The 17,832-nt window shown below is 41.7% G+C and overlaps 1 protein-coding gene across 4 annotated transcripts in view; it reads right to left on the bottom strand.

Moving 5' to 3' along the window:
- WAPL (WAPL cohesin release factor) overlaps positions 1–9,168 on the bottom strand; it is a 76,033-nt gene extending 66,865 nt beyond the window's left edge. For all 4 annotated transcript variants that reach the window (XM_057734385.1, XM_057734386.1, XM_057734387.1 and 1 more), the window contains exons 1-2: positions 9,031–9,168; positions 5,714–6,234 (exon numbers count right to left, since the gene is read on the bottom strand). In XM_057734385.1, coding sequence (XP_057590368.1) covers positions 5,714–6,212 — 499 coding nt within the window. In that variant the 5' untranslated portion in view covers positions 6,213–6,234; positions 9,031–9,168. The remainder of the gene's footprint in view (positions 1–5,713; positions 6,235–9,030) is intronic.
- Positions 9,169–17,832: the final 8,664 nt, after the last annotated feature.

Genomic DNA, 17,832 nt, shown 5'->3' with positions numbered 1-17,832 from the left:
ACATGGGCTTAGTTGCTCCACGTCATGTGGAATCTTCCCAGAGCAGGGCTCGAACCCATGTCACCTGCATTGGCAGGCGGATTCTTAACCACTGCACCACCTCAGAAGTCCAATACCTGGGATTCATTCTTGATGTCTCCTTCCTTATAGCCCATGTCACCAAGCAGGTTCACTTTTATCCTTTCCCAGTGCATCAGTAGGTCTCAAGTTAAATGTCAGTCTTGCCCCCAGGGCTCACTCAGACTGGGTAAATTAGCCTATTATACATTCTCACAGCATCCTACATTTTTCTGTCATCTTTTGCATAAAATATTTCTCTATATTCAATCTGTCTTATTCTTTATTCAATCCATCTTGCCCACTAGAATGTGAAAAAGCAAGATCCTGTTCATGGACATACACCCAACACTTGACGTACAGAAGACACTTAAATTATAGCTGGATGGTTGGAAGGAAGGCATCCCCACAACTACCTATGAAAAATTCATCCTCCTTACCACCACAGGCCTGGAAAAGTTGACTATTTCCTAAAGAGTCAGGGGCTGGATCATAAAAATATATGATGTACCATCTGGTTCTAAATTCTAAGAATATGGAATACATATGGAAAATGCTCTGAAAAACAACAAGCATTATACAAATGTGTTGCCATTGTTGTAGAAATAGTTATTTATCATAACCAGAAGTCAATAGTTCCATCCCTAGAGGGCAGAGACTATGCTTGAGGTTTTCTTGTACCAGCTTATTGGTATCCAGCCTGGACCTGAGAAGAAACTCAGTGGTTACCTGCACTTGTCTTTCTGCTCAAACCCTGAGAATGAACTTCCCTTTACTAAGAAACTTTCACAAAAAACTAAACTCTACTTTAAATTACAGTGTCTCTTTCAGAATTTGCATTTTGTTAAATTTCCACACAGAACAAAAAATTAACAAAGAGAAGATACCTATGAAGTATAAAAAATAAGGTTAGCTTTCTTCAGTAAGTATTATAAGTAGTTTGGCCTCCATTCCTATTAAAAAGAAAATTATTTAAACCGAAGCAGGAGGTAATCCATAAATTGTCATTTGTTAAAGTTATTTCCAACATCAAGAAAACTCATTGCATAGTGACAGTCTGTTATTTTAAATATAAAGCTTCAAATATGATAAAATTCACTCACATCATAATATAGCAGCACTGTATGAAAAGAACACTTTGGTTGTTTCTCAGATCTTCCACTTAGTAGTTCAAGTTGTTCAACTTCTCTGAACTATGCTTTACCCCCTCCCCTCTAAAATGGGAATAAGCGTGCCTTAAATGGTTGTGATTAAAGATCAGCTGATATATAAAGAGCTTAGGCACAAAGTAACAATAGGCATCTTATTATCTCTTTTTTTTTTTGGCCACGTTGTACGGCATGCAGAATTTTAGTCCCTCCACAAGGGATCAAACCTGTGCCCCCTGCAGCGGAAGCGCAAAGTCTTAACCACTGCACCACCAAGGGAAGTCCCTTATTCTCTTCTCTTTAGGAATTCCCTGGTAGCACAGTGTAAGAATCTGCCTACCAATGCAGGGGACACAGGTTCCGGCCCTGGGCCAAGAAGATCCCACATGCCGTGAAGCAACTACGCTCCTGTGCCACAAGTACTGAGCCCACATGCTGCAAGTACTGAAGCCCAAGTGTTTAGAGCCCGTGCTCTGCAACAAGAGAAGCCACCACAATGAGAAGCCCGTGCAGCACAACGAAAAATAGTCGCCACCTGCCGCAACTAGAGAAAGCCTGCGTGCAGCACCGAAGACCCAATGCAGACAAAACAAAATAAAAAATTTTTTAAAAAGAAGCTGATTTTAGGTATGACAAGTATAACCTATATGACAAATACATTAAATATCTAAATGAAGGCAGGTAACTCTTCCCAATGCTATACTTGCAGAATTCTTTAATAATCCTCATTAATCACCTGTACTTTATCCAATGAGTAGATGACAATCTCCCCTCAGGTCACAAGTTCCTGGCCTACTTTAAGCTTTCAGGAATAGAACAATTCATTTCCCTTTCTAAAAACCATCTTCAGTTCTAAATCAAAGTTCCTAATTTCCTGACAATAACAGCCCTCTAACCTATACAAATACTCAGTACAGCTTTAAGCAAATGGAAAAAAATTTATTGGCTAGAGTCATGCAAATTAAGAGCCTATGCCATGGTTATCTCAATATTTGGCAGGATATGTAGACTGAATCCCAGCTGGCTAGCAAGGAAAGTATGCCAAGTAGAAATACAAGTCTTTGCACACTTTATTCTAGAGGCCAGATTAAAATCCTGTAGCAGAAAGCACAAAGATGGAAAATACAAGTAGCTGCATATAAAAGGCAAGAGAAGCTTTCTTTTGCCCCTAAGGCACATAGCCCTGGATTCCAAACTTTTACAGGAATACTTCAAGATCTCTTAAAAGGCCAAATTTTTAGGTCCTGCTAAAAGTCATTTTTTAGTGTCACACTTGAGAATTCGCTGGCTTTAATGACAACTGCAACTAAAATATCTACAAATAAAATAAGAAATCCTGAATCTGTTTTAAAATAATCCAGGAGGCAGAGACAGTAGTGTGTACAATAGACGGAACAAGATTTGCCACATACTGACAACTGCTGAAGCTAGAAAACAGGCACATGAGGTTCTTTTAACATTCTATCATTGTGTCTGAAAGTTCCACACTAAAAAGCTATTTTTTTTTTTAAATCAAGGTTAGGATGTTTTACCAACTCCATCCTTCCCCACAGTTCTCATTCAGTTTGTAATCTTGCTTCTGGTTCCCTTACCCACAAGCATATATTTGGAAAATAGCAACCATTATATTTTATCATGACCTCATTCTGGGTTTCCTCTTCAAATAAGCCACAATCTTAAAAAGCACTATCTGGTATAAAATATTTAAAACAAAGAATTTTAATAGTACCTAAAAACTAACCACATACTCCCCTATAAAGAGATCTACTTTAAAACTTAATGCCAGGAGAAATGATATAATACGTGTGAGCTTGGATAAGTCCTTTTCACTGATGTGATACAATTCTGCAGCAAAAAAATGGTATGAATGAGCAGGAACATTCCACTGGAAGGACACTAAAGAACCTAACTTGTGCACTTTAAACAGAACGATCATAAAATTTCTCACAGGTTCCTAAATAAAATGCCTGTACGTGACCTGCAAAGGATTTCTGAGACCTAAATAGGTGTACAGCACTTCTATCTGAAGTTCAAAATTTTATCATTCTCAAAAGATCTCTAATTCAAAAAAAGGTTTAGGAACCACTATGGATTTATAGAGACCCCTTTTATCAAAACCTTAGGTCTGAATTTCTAAACTTCAACTAAAATCAGAAGATTTTCTGGATGATAGTAAAGGCAATGACAATCTGACAGACATAATGCAAGAAAAAAATCTAGGCACAGGGAAATGCCCGAATTTTAGAGGAGAAAGGCAAAAAAAGGAAGGTCCTAAAGTATAGAAGTATCCCCAGAACTATAACCAACTTATAAACATTAACTTATAAAGGGTTTATAAGAATAACTTTTATATCTTAGGGACAGGATAAGACCATGAGAATTAAAAGCACTCCCTCAAAGTTCTCTTCTTATCCTACAGCAAGCTACCAGGGTTGCTACAGCTCTGGATGGCCAAGGAAGAGGAGAAAGTAAGAAATGTTCACAGTGCTACACCATTCCCTTCCTACTAAGGGTGCCTTGTGAAGAAAGAAGGAAAAGGAACAAGATGTTCTTGAACATCTATTTTCTGTATTTTAGTATATATTTTTCCCTCACAAACCCATTATAATGGAGTCTAGATTCCCAGTCAGTCCACAGTATCAGCACCATAACTACAATTTAGCTACATTATACTGGGAAGCTAATACCTTATTTTTACAGAAAATTATGTTTCCAGTTCCCAGTGAACAACTTCAAATGGCAGTCTGGACATATATAGATGTAACATCAGCAAAATTATAAAAGCAATAACTGCCTATGAATACTTCCAATTCCAAGCTCCTGTTCCCCCTGTATCTAAACATTTATCTTTATTGATACCCTCCACCTGCCAGTGATGCCCTCACTCTTCTCCAAAGAAAAGCACTTGGGGAAGCTTGTGTCTGTGTACCTTGACCAGTTTCATCACTTCCCCAGCCTCACCTTCCTTCCTCCAGCCTATCTGCCCCATACTGAGGATCAGAACACTAGATAACTGACTGGAACAGCATTCCCAGAGCCTGGCACAGTGGATGACACAAAGCAGGTGCGTGTTTCAAAAAATCAATAAATGAATCTCATTCCAATTCTGCCACTACCCAAACCTGGACTATTACTTAACCTCTGAGGTTAGCTGAATTAAAGGTCATTTTGGCTCAGTGGTTCAAAGATTAGAATACATTTTTAGGAGCTCACCTGGGAAAAAGCTTTTATGCTCTGTTTTTTAATGAAAATTTAACCTAACCTTAACTTATGAACAATGCTTCAGGAGAAATGTAGGCAAAGGATAACAAGAGCCAAATCAGAATTAACCAGGAGGATCAAGGGAATGACAGTAACAGCTGGCTCATCCTCTCATCCAAGGGTGAGAAAAAGAGTGAAAAATGTTCAGCATTTTTTGTAAAACCATGCAAGGCAAAGTATTTGAGGTGCCTTATAGTAAGCCCCCAAAGGACAAATTCCTCTCAAGAATTCAGGAAAATTAGGAAAGTCTGTCTTTACCTCCTTTTAAATATGAGCTCTATGTAACCACCCCCCCTCCCTTTTTTTTTTTAAGGCTTGGCCACAGGGCATGCACAATCTTAGTTCCCTGACCAGGGACCGAACCCATGCCCCCTGCAATGGAAGCACAGTCTTAACCACTGGACTGCCAGGGAAGTCCCTATGTAACCTTTTATTACCACTAAATTTTGCCAAGAAGTCAAGAACTAAGGTTTGTTTTAGATCACAGTGCGATCCTTATCCTAATGCTGATAAGGCACGCAGGCTGTCTTCGTTGCCATCTTCAATCTAAGCTCTTCAGTCTTTTAGTTAATTGCACTTTTTATCATTTATTATTATGTCTCAAATCCTTTACAAAAATGAGTTAGGGGTACAACTGATAAAATATACTGTTTTAGGAACAAACACTAGATGCCAGATTTACAAATTAACATTTTAAAAATACAACTGGTTTTGTGGATGAAAATCTATTAATACAAGTGGTGCTACTGGCACCAGACTTCACTTTGTAGTCAAGCTCAATTCTTTGTTTCCACTCAATACCTCCTTAATCTTTGTAGTTTTGGAAGAAAGTCTTAACACTCCTAAACTTAATCCTCATTGTAAATATTCATCTCATTTTCATTATCAGTAACCATCCAAATCCTCCACAGTAATAGAAATGAGATACTGTGCAATCCTAACACAACAAAAAGAGATGTTTCTTACTGGAACTGGAGTTAAGGATTAATGAAACATCATTCCCAAAATGTATTGTGAGTACAGTCTGGAAACATTAATTTCCAAGTTGTTTAAGTAAAATGTCAACTCCTAATTGGTTTAATTTCTTAAATCTCTTTTACAAAATTATCTTTGGTCCCCATTCATTATAAACGCAGGAAAAAAAGAAAAACCCAAGAGGTGTAATATTTCAGATTTAAATCAAAATCATTTAACTAATGGCTTACACAAAGCTCTCCTGGCTCAGAATAAAGAAAACCAAATCTTACCTGAAGTCATTAATTTAGCACAGCTACTTCTGCTTGCATCATCTTCTAAGACACGGTTTGTGCTCTTTTCTTTCCCAAGCAAAGTAACCTCCAAATGTAAGCATTTATCAGATACAACACTGTCTTCACCCATCACATGACTAATTTTGCTATTAGCTTCAAGTACAGAAGTGACGTCTTCCAGCTGAGCAGCTTCACTAGATTCTGAATAAGAGGAACTTTTACCCTGGGCTAAATTCTTTGAAGAAACTGGTAGAGACTCATCATCACTATCAAATCCAAAAGGATCACCAGTATTTTCTTCTTCCATCTTAGGTTTCTTTGGAATTTCTTGGATATCTGGTTTGAAATTGGGCCTCTTCTGTCCTAATTTAGCCATAAATGTGGTCTCTCCCCACTTTGTGCTAAGGGTGGTCCGTTTGTTGGAAAAGACTTCATCAAACTTTGAACTGCCATTTCCTCCTTTCCTACTGTATGTTTTCCCAAATCTGGATGTCATTTTGACACCTGTTTCATATTCTCTGTGAAAAAAAGTAAGAAAATATATAATCACCAAATATTTAACAACTGTTAATACCGAATATAAAAATAAGAAAATAGGGATTCTCCCCATATGGCTTTCCACATTCAAGATACAAATCTTTAAAAACGGCTAAGTAAATAAGAGGAGGGAGTATAAAGAGAGAGGCTTATTTTTTACTCTGTATACTTCTGTTAAACTTTTTTTACTAGTACATATTCATATGCTACTTTCAGAATAAGAAAGCCTAACAACTAACCAACTCACAATAAAGCATTCACAAAACCAACCTATAGTGGAACACTTTTTTTAAAGTCTCAAATGAATCTACTTACTATTCTCATATCACTTTTACCATACGAAATAATCTGAATAGGCTAATTACCCTTAATATAAAACCTTAAGCACAAAACATTAATTTTTTTCAGGATCTTAGAGATGTCAAATAATTGACTAAATATAGTTCTTTGAAATTTCAGAGCACTTACTCATAAGAGGGGGAAAAAGTCAGAAAAATGGTGCTATTTTCTCATATGTTCGAACTTGCTGCTTTTAAACCATCCTCAAAGATCCTGATTTTTGGTCTAATGTAATATGAACTAAGATTTGAAAAATATTCCTTACTTGGTCGTCTCCCTTAGTGCAAGAAACCATACTTATTTATCTACCTTCCTTGTCCCCATAGTGCTGTGCTCATTTGCTGAGTAACGTTTTCTGGAGCTAGTGAACTCCAGCATATAACACTGACTGGTCCATGGATTATTAAAAGAAGCAATAGAAACATGTAACTTTATTTTTTTCCTTGCTTTAAGATAGGATAAACTGACTCATCTGGTTTACCTGCATACTAAGTGCTGGGACAAAAAAAAAACTCAGGAGAGTAAATCAAGAGTCACACACTTTTAAAACAAGTTAAAGTACTTTTTAAACACTATCAATCCTTATCCATTTCTCACACTTTGACCTTCTAAAGTTTAAATATCAATAAATTAAATACAACCAGAAAAGAAAATGAACAATTGCTTAGGGGCTTGAAAAAAAACTTCACTCTTAAATTTACAATACAACAATCAGAATATTTTGACCTATACTTTTGAATGTTTTTATCTGTACTTTATATGTTTCCCTTTATTAACTTAAATTCACTCAATTTATAGTGAATCCCTGTAAACTCAGTTTGATACATGTGTGCATATACATATATTCAGTAGAGGAATTTTCCCTCTCATATTTTGGTTAGAAGCCAATTCTAACTGGACAAATACTTAATTTAGTCATCATACACATCTGCTTTAAGAGAAAATAATTTGTAATTTGTCTGAAGACCTTTTAACATGTCACAAAACTTCTTCCTAAGCAAGATCTATTTCCCCTTCTACTGCAGATTTACACTAAAAAAATCTTGTCTTTCTTGTTAAGTATAACCTAAAAAAACCTAAGTACATCTGACAGCTAGGAGGAACACAAAATAAGTCATTTCTTTTCATTCCTCCTTGAATGTAAAGCTCTGATCTACAGACCTACATTTACATATACACCAACAAAGCTGGAATGTTTTGGATACACTAACATGGTAATTAACTAAAAATGCTGACTAAAGGCCAAACCAAAAATCTAGACTTGGGCTACTTTAGGCCCACACCAGAAAAACTCATGGTAAAAATGGTCCTAGAACCATAAAGCATTCACTGTTACAAGTTGAAAGTTTGCAGGATGAATATTTGATATTAAGGAGTTAATTATTTTAAGTGATAAGAAAATCATGATTGTGTTTTTTAAAAGAACCCATATCTTTGACAAATATATGCCGAAATACTGATGCAATAATGTCAGTGATTCTCTAACTTTAAGAAGTGTGGAAAGGAAAGTGCATAGATAAGAAAAACATGGCTGAGTTAATAACTGTTGAATCTGAAAGATAAATACATGGAAGTTTATTATATAATATCCCCTACCTTTGATTTTACAGTTTTCCAAGTCTTTTTTTTTTTAAGACTATTGTGATGGCATTGTCTAAGCCTAGAGTGTAAAGTACTTAGAAATTCAAAAATAAGCGTGTAGACGTATTTGACATTATAGTTTAAGTATATTTCAAGAATACAGGCTATCTTGCTCAGGCTTCAGACTCCAAAGATTACCCTAACCAAAAAGGAAAGAATGATTCACAACTAAGTCTTTTCTGTCGTTGGGCCTCTGCCTCAGCCCAAAGCCAGGTCAAATTTTCGGGGAAGTGCGCTGGGATAAAAAGTCCTCACACTTAACCCCCAACCAAATTCAGCGTCTTTCAGCTCTCCAAGGGCTTAGGGGCTTCCATGAAGGAATGAAAGCCGGAAAGGCCAAACCTCACCACCCAGAAATCCTCACCTGGGGGCGGCGGTGCTCTAGGAGGTGGCGGGGGAGAGGCGGCCCGCCTCCCAAAGGAAGCTCCCGCAACTTTTCTCCACCCCACCCCCACCTCCCAGGAAAGGGATGTTGCTTCCGACGCCCCGGAAGCCTCTGCCACCGAATCCCCAGGGCAGTGGAAGGCCTCAGTGGCGACCAGGGGCGGAGGAAAGACCGCAAAACATTCCGGCCTGAAACCAACACACTTGACCGCGCCTGGGGAGGGAAGTAAATCAGCCGTCGCCCAGAAAAAAACTCAGAATAAAGGGAAAAAGAGTTCTTCAGATCGTTTTCCTGCCCAACTTCCTCAGAAGCCGTGTGGGTGAGACAGACTTCCATCACCCCCTCCCAGACCCCTGCCTCCCCCACCCTCGTCAAGCTCCGGGCCTAGACAGCCGCCCGAGACCTCACTTACCTCGGCGCCTGGCGGGTGCTTTAGCCTCGGGCCGCCTCCGCCTCTCCCGCTCCCAACGGCCCACGGGCGGGCACCGGAGCCCCGCGCGGGAGAACGGGGCCGGCTGGTGAGCGAAGAGAGGCAAGGGGCTCCGCCACCGTCAGAACCCGCGACTCCGCTCTCGGTAAATAGGAAACCCGGTGGAGGGGGGGAGGAGCGGCGGCACCGCAACTTCCCTCCCCGCCTCGAGCGCCGCCGGCCGGGCCCAGGCCTAGGCCTCCCTGGCTGTCGCCGCTGGCGGAGCTGGTACCGGAGCCCGCTACGTGCCCCCGATGGGCCGCCGCCGCCTCCTGCGCCGCCGCTTCCGTCGGTGAATGGTCAGCGCTAGAGTTTGAACAGGGCCCTGAACCATCTCAACGCCATTTGCGCTCCCGGCCCCCACCTCCTTCCTCCAACAGCCGCTCGCTCCGTCACTCCGCTTCCCACAGGCCCCGCGCGGCAGCACGACCCCGCAGCCAATCGCGCGGCTGCTTACTCAAACCGCCGCGCAGGCGCCGCGCCCCGCATGCTCCGGCGCCCGCCATTGGCCCGGCCGCGGGGCCCGACGGGAGTTGTAGTCCGAGCCCGCGAGATCGCGGTGCTGGGAGCCCCGCGCGGGAGCGGGCAGCGCGCGGAGCGGTTGCGGCGGGCCTGGGCGGCCCAGGCTCGGGAGCCAGCTCCAGCTCCCGGCTCTGCAGGGAAACGCAGGTGCCGCGGGGGAGGGCGGAGGACGCAGTGCAGGCAGCTGTGTCAATCGTTTCCCCTCCAGGGAGTCGCCGGTGTCTGGGGACGGTGGGTTGTGCAGCTGCTCCGGGCCTGCTGGGGTGGCCGCCTGGGAGCCGGGAGGCGGGGAGCTCGCGGCTCCGAGCGGCCCTCTACCCGGCCTAGCCGATGCTGGCCCCGCGCAGTTAAGGACGGCGGGAACTGGGAGGCGCCGGGAGCTGGGCGCCCGGTCCATGGCCGCGGCCTGGAGCGATATCGGTTCGGCTCTTTGATGTGCTGCCTGCATCCCCTCCATCCTTATTTTCTTAGTTCTTTCTCCCTCTGTCCGTCCGGAACCCGTTAAAAGTGACCCCTGAGAATATTGGATGGTATTAAGGAATGATCGTTAACCTTGTTGGGTGTGATGACAGTAATGCGGTTAGGTTAAGGAGAGGGGAACAAAAAAGACGAAATACTAAAAGTTTTGACAGATAAAATGATCTGGTGTCTGGGATTTATTTTAAAATAACTCCTACAAAAACTGATGGAGGAAGAATAAAACAAGCCAGTGGGGTGTTTTTCATTGCTGATGCTGTTATACACGGGCTCATTCCAATATCTCTACCTGTATATCTGAAATTTTCCATAATAAAAAATTTAATGAACCAGTTATTGCCTTTGGGGAGGACAGGGAGGTGGGAGATAATGGGAGAGAAGAGTATTTATTTTTCTCTATACACCATTTTGTGCTGTTCGAAGTTTTTTCCATGTCAAAGTATTACCTATTCAGAAAATTGGAAAGTTTTTGTTTTGTTTTGTTTGTTTTTTAAGCCTGTGGTGGGAAAACCACGTTCTAAAGAGTAGCATACCTCCAAAGAGAAGTACACGATTCTTTGGGCTGGGATGGCCCTGCTGTTTGGTGACAGGTGAATGCAGATCCACTTGGGAAATTAGAAAACTACTAATTGCTTTCAATGAAAAGCCCACCTCTTCTTCCACAAAAGATAATTTGTTTTGAATGCACCCAGAAATGACCAAACTCCTCCAGTATATTCGGACAACTCCAGATAGAGAAAAAATATTTCAGACATCCTATAACCCTTCCAAACAGGAATTTAAGGTGGATTTTAGTGTGGCTGAACTGTTTTACTTCTGCACAACTGCTTGCAGAATTTACATTCTGACACAATTTCCCAAATATATCAATACTTGATTGTTTCAAAACAAATTTTTTTTTTTTTTGCTTAAACAATAGAAATTTATTTCTCACATTATAAAGGCTAGGAAGTCCAAGATCAAGGTGCAAGTCGATTCTTTTCCTGGTGAGGACTCTCTTCCTGGCTGGCAGACGGCTGCCTTCTTGTTGTATCTTTACATGGTAGAGAGAGATCATTTTTGTCTCTTCATATGGTGGTTCTACCCTCAAAAACTGATAAGCTAACAAAGGCCCTGCCTCCAGATGCCCTCACATTGGGGTTAGGGCTTCATTATATGATTTTTTTTTTTCCAAAACCAACTCTTAAGTGGCTTATTCTAATGGAAGTTATAAAGGGTCTGCGTGTTCCATGGCATGTGACTTTTATTTGGGTCAGTTTTGTCTTTTTAAAAAATGGGCACAGGATCTTGTTTTATCAGTTTGTTTGAAGACTGCCAGCAGAGGTGCAAGCTGCACTTACTATAATTATTTAGATGACGTGGTGGGTGCTAATTAAGGGGTAATTATCATCAGAGGCAAAGGCTAAGATCAAAAAGCTGAAAGTGGTGGGGAGACAATTGCAGGATCTTTCTGTAAAAGAGTGCTGTGAACCCTCTGGGACCAAATGATGCCCTCGCACAGCTCATTATGCCCTGGCCTGGCTGGTGCTGGGCACTTAGCTGGGTCAGTGACTCAGCATGAAGCTGAAGTGGAAAAGTAAAATTTTTAAAGAAATAGCTAGTCTGTGGAGCTCCTTTTGAGGGCTTTTTGTGTGGTAGTTGTGTTAAGTAATGGAACTTAATGTTAAATTCTTGCTACTCCAAGAGTGACCCCCAGCATAGTCAGAACCTGGAAGCTTATTGGGAAATGCAAGAATCCCTGTCCCCACCCCAACTCCCCTGAATCAGAATCCGCACTTTAACAGGATTCTCCCAGGTGATTGGTCCACACATTAAAGGTTAACAACTACTGTTGTAAAGTATACCTATAGCATTGGACAGCAATTTAATTCTTTTCGTTAGGATGGGGGAGCACATTAAGAACCTGCTGTGCATCAAATAATGATATCAGGCTCTTGAGGAAGTCTTAATTCTCATCTCGACCTGTTATCTCTATTTTACAATTGAGGTAATGAAGACGTTGGCATTTGCTCGAGGTATTGTAACTAATGAGAAAATAAAACTTTTTCTTGAGCATTCAGTACCCATTATTACTTTCAGATCTTCTTGAATCTGGTTCATGATTTGAAAAATAAAAATTGTATATGTGGGTTTAAGTCTGTGGAAACTTGGCATAGGAATACTGAAAAGAGCTGTGCTAGGGCTCTCCACCCTCATGTGTCCCACACTAAAGACAGGTGGGACCTCTCCACTCCAGGGCCCCTCCTAGAGGAAATTCAGATCTGGATCTGCAGGCTGTACCACCACTTTATGCTTTACCTCCCTGGTTCCACTGAGGCAAACATGCTCTGAAGGCCCCACCTCATTCCCTTGCCATGGCCGCAAGTTCCATACCAGAGTGAGTGAACTGGATTCCAGTGTGAATAACACATGGGCAAGCAGCTTTTTGTTTTTATATTGAATTGCTTTTTTCTTAGTTCCCTCAGCTTATACTGCTGCCCATTCCCCATCCCCACCCCCTAGGTTGGTTCTCTTCATTTGAATCTGCTCACATACTCTCAGTAGGTGCTTTTTTCTTTACTACAATGCCCATATGCAGAGCTCTCAGATGTCTGGGTTTTTTTTCCATTAGATCTCGTAAGTATTCCAGAAACTGAAATGGATCTGAGGCAAGCGTGTACCCTTTGATGCTGCAGGCTGTCCTCCTGTGTGGTGCCTAGAGGAGGACAGCATCCCCACTCCTTGAGTTCCACTCAGATGGACTCTAGCTGAAAAAAGAAAATCCCACAAAGAAAACTAATAGAATCTATTCTGCCATTGTTGTGCCTTTGTTTTAGCCCAGACATGGAAACTGTCAGAACTGGAGCTGCTAAATAGAACTGTGCAGTCTTTTTCTGATAATGTGTAGTAAAATGTATTACAACTTATATAATTCAGTACAGAGAACTAGAGGTCAGAAATTCCAACAATGGCTAGAGGAAATTTTTCCTTTTCATAGAATGTGGAATAAAATTATAAATCATACCATTAACATCATAGTGGTTGTGTTACAATGCCCTGCAAGATGTGGGCCAGACCCTGCCTTTATCACTGTGACACTTCCCAACCCTTCTCTCTGTTCTGCAAATATTGGGCTGATAGGACTTTTCAACTAATCTCCCCCTGACCAGCCTATTTTAAATTGTAACACGCCCACTGTTAAATGTTCACTATTCCCCTCCTTGTTTTTCTTCAGGGCATTTATCTCCTCATTCAACATATCACATAATTTGCGTTTATCTTCCGTATGAGGGCTGGGATCTTTGCCTGTCTTGTTTTCTGCTGTATCCCTTGCACCTAGAAGAGTGTGTGGCACATGGTAGGTGCTCAGTAAATATTTGTTGAATAAATGGCCCCATTTCTTTCTTTCTTTCATATAAGATTATATCCTAAAAAGAAAGTGACTTGAAACTAACAACAGTTTCACATAAACTGTGGCTTCATAAGTTGATGACTGGGTCTTCCCAAGTGGGAAGGAGTGCTTTCTGGAGCTACCTTTTGTTCTTGCTTTGGATAGGTTTTCATTATGGGAATTGAGACGATGAATATTACTATAATCCCAATTACCTTGTTTTCTGGGATAATTGGAATAAGTTCTCTGGAGATAGTGACATCCTTTGGGGAATAAACTGCTGTCTAGGTAATTGAAAGACAAAAGCAAGGGAAATTCCCTGGGGACAGGCTGCCTGACAAGGATTGGTACCCAGTCATCTCTAAAGGTCTGGCTACCCGACCCTTGTCGGGAAACAGCCCCCTTCTCCCCAGGATCCTCACCCCTAATGGTCTATGATACCCCTCTCCCTCAACAAAAACCCTCCTGGGGCTTCCCATCACCAAAACTAAAATCCAGAATCCTTACCCTGCCCTATACAGCCCTGCATGATCTGGCCCCTGACTACTCCTCTCCCTTCCCACTTTGCCAGACCTGCCTCTGTCTGCTACTAGAACCTGCCACACCAGCTCCTGCCTCAGGGTCTTTGTACTGCTGTTCCCTCCCCTGGTCCTGGAGAAAAGCACAGGCCTCCCTCTGGTCTTCACTCCAGGTCTCCTCAGTAGCACCTACCCTGCCCATGCTATTTAAGTTAAACCCCTCACCCCGCCATCCCCGCACTCCATATCCTTTCCCTCTTGTCTTTCTCCATAGTCGCCATCATGTTTGTTTTACATATTAACTTGTTTGTTTCCTTCTACTAGAATATAAACTCTGTGAAGACAGGGATTGTTGACTTTTGTTCACTACTATATGCTTAGCATACATAGAATAGTGCTTCACACACAGAAAGCATCCTGAAAATATTTGTGGACTAAATACCTCGTAAATTATGTTGAACTCTTCCATATCACATTGTTTGTATGTATGCTTGACCTATCAATATTTGCAAAAGGTACACTGAAACCTCCCACTGAAAGAGGAATTTTGTCAATTTCCCCCTATAGTTCTATTTTTGTTTTTATATTTTGAGGATATTTTATTGGGCACATATGAGCCCAATAAAATATTTTATAACTTCCTGATGGTGCTGAAAGCTTTTTAAGTAATACGGGAGATGAATTGCCAAAACTGCCTGATTTTTCTGTCCCTCCCTGTGCACACACCTCTTGCAATGTGACTCTGCAACTCCTCCCAGAATCTGGGCTGGTCTTGTAACTTGCTTCTGCCAAAAGAATGTGGCAGAAGTGATAAATGGTTCTGAGCCTAAGCCTTCAGAAACCTTGAATGTTTCCACATTTTCTCTTGGATCCCTGCCTGCACCATGAGAACAGGCCTGCGCTAGCCTGCTGGAGGATAGGAAACCATATGGAAAAGAGCTGAGGTCATCCTATACCAGTCAACAGCCAGCAGACCCCAAACAGGCAAGCCCAGCCAGGATCAGCATAGCCACCCACCTGACCTGCAGCTGCTGCTCACAGATGCATGTTTGAGCCCACCTGGGACCAGAAGGGCTGCCCAGATGACTTGTAGACTCATAAGCAATAATAACTAGCTATTATATTAAGCCTGTGAATTTTGAAGTGGCTTATTATACACCATTATTTTGGCAATAGATAATTGATGGTTAATGCCTCCTCATTTGGGTCTCAGCCTCGGAAAGGCTTTCCCGACTACCCAGGCAATCTAAATCTGCTTCCCAGTCTCTATATAATACGGGTGTATTATTTTGTCAGTAACGCTTACCATGCTCCAAAATGATTTGTTGACTTCTTTGCTATCTGTCTCCCACACTAGACTGCCAACAGTGTAATGCCAGAGACCTCGTTCGCTCTATTCCCTGCTCATCCTCAGCATCCAGCACAATGCTGCATGGGCTAGCTATGTGTGTCCACTGAGCGCTAGAGACATGGCTAGTCCAACCTGAGATGTTCTGGAAATACAAAACACTGGGTTTCGAAGGATTAGTGCAAAAAATGTATATATAAAGTATCTTAATTTTTATACTGATAAAGTGTTGAAATATTTGAATACATTGTGTTAAGTTGCATATGTTATTAACTTCATCTCCTTTTTACCTTTTTTAATGTAACTTCTACTAGAAAAAGTAAATTTGTGACTTGCATTATATTTCTATTGGATAGACAGAATCTATAGTCTATACCAGTTGCTATAAAACTTCAGTAAATATTTATTGAAGGAAAATGTAAAAAAATAGACTTACCAGGGAATTCCTTGGTAGTCCAGTGGTTAGGATTTGCCACTTTTGCTGCCAAAAGCCTGGGTTCAATCCGTGGTGGGGGGACTAATATCCCACAAGCCGTGCAGGGTTCTCCAGCCCCCCTCCCACACACACACACAAAATAGACTTACCAAAAGGAATGAGCTATCAAGCCACAAAAAGACATGGAAGAAGCTTAAATGCATATTCCTAAGAGAAAGAAGCCAGTCTGAAAAGTCCACATACCATGTGATTCCAACTATTTGATGTTCTGCAAAAGCAAGATGAGTTGAGATAGAGTGATTGCCAAGAGATTTATGGGAAGGGAGGAGGACTAATGAATAGGTGAAGCACAAGATTTTTTTAGGGTGGTGAAATGATTCTGTATGATGCTGTAATGGTGTGTACATGATAGTATGTACTTGTCAAAACCCATGGAACTGTAAAACACAGAGTGAACACTAATGTAAACTAGGGACTTTAGTTAACAATGTATCAATATTGGTTCATTAATTGAAACAAATACACCACACTAAAGCAAGACAATAATAAATTGTGGGGGTGGGGGTGGAGGTATATGGGAATTCTCTATTATATGCTCAATTTTTCTGTGAACCTAAAACTGTCCTAAAAAAAAAAGTCTATTTAAAAAAATGGGACTTCCTAGGTGGCGCAGTGGTAAAGAATCCGCCTGCTAATGCAGGGGACCCGGGTTCGAGCCCTGCCCTGAGAAGATTCCACATGCCGAGGAGCAACTAAGCCCGTGCGCCACAACTATTGAGCCTGTGCTCTAGAGCCCGTGAGCCACAACTACTGAGCCCATGTGCCGCAACTATTGAAGCCCATGCGCCTGGGGCCCGTGCTCCACAGCAAGAGAAGCCACTACAGTGAGCAGCCTGCGCACCACAATGAAGAGTAGCCCCCACTTGCAGCAACTAGAGAAAGCCCATGTGCAGCAACAAAGACCCAACGCAGCCAATAAATAAATTAATTTATTAAAAAAAAAATGAATTCACACACAGCCACCAGAATGATAATTCTAAAACATGAATGTAATAAACCACTTACATCTTTTAATAACACTTTGGTGGCTCCCCACTGTCTACCAGAAATGAGTTCACATCCATTGGCATTTGCAATGGCATTGACCACACCTCCTGTTCCACTTGCTCTCCTCTACCTGTATCAGACTACTCAAGAGCCTCAAGCCTTCACTGCAAGACTCATTCAGTCCCTCTGCCTGGAAAGTCATTTCTCCCTCTCCACTTGTGGAACTTTATAATGAACCATACACTCTCTCAGATAAATCAATCATCCTCTATTCCATGTTTCCATCGTACTAAATTAAAAGTAGATGCAGAAAACCAGGCATATGGAATTTTGGTCATATTGGAGTTTTGTGCCTCTTCCTAGTAAGTTTGGAAAATGGATATGATGAGTGTATGCTTTGAAAGTGTTGAAAAAGAATTCTGATAGCCACAGGCAAGCTAGAGATTAATATCCTTGAGATGGAAACACTGGAAGCTGAACAAGGCTATTGAATATCCGTAAACATCTGCTTGGGCTTACCTCCTAGGCAGGAGGCAGTGGGATATGCTGCTGGGAGCAAGATCCATCCCAACAGTGAGGTGGTGTTAGCTGACTGCCTGGCTACAGTGACAGGAGACAGGCCTCTGGGTTGTCACCTGCTCTGAAAGCCAATCTGCCTCTGACTGCTGCTCACCCAAGCCAGGATGCCAGGGTGATTCAGTTTCAAGTATTTCAATTGCAGAGCAAATGACAGCGTGGTAGTGACATTACCATCTCTACTATCATATAGTAGAGCCTCAGGAGAGCTTGTGAGAAAACAGGTGAGCAGGCTTCCAGGTGCTGAGTTTACAATGCAGATTTCCATACATGTCCTACATCTCATAGGCATTTTGGTTCTATTATCCAATCACTGCTGATGGGAGTCTTAAGGAACACTGTCAAAGATCAATGATTTGCCCAAGATCACCCAGCTACTTGGGTGTCTGTCTTTTCTCCAAAGGTCACAGGCATGAAACGTACTATCTTGGGCCCTTAATATCAGGCCACA

This window comes from Hippopotamus amphibius, chromosome 5, assembly GCF_030028045.1.
Source record: "Hippopotamus amphibius kiboko isolate mHipAmp2 chromosome 5, mHipAmp2.hap2, whole genome shotgun sequence".
In the NCBI taxonomy this organism is placed as follows: Eukaryota; Metazoa; Chordata; class Mammalia; order Artiodactyla; family Hippopotamidae; genus Hippopotamus; species Hippopotamus amphibius.
This window is presented reverse-complemented; position numbering and strand designations above follow the sequence as displayed.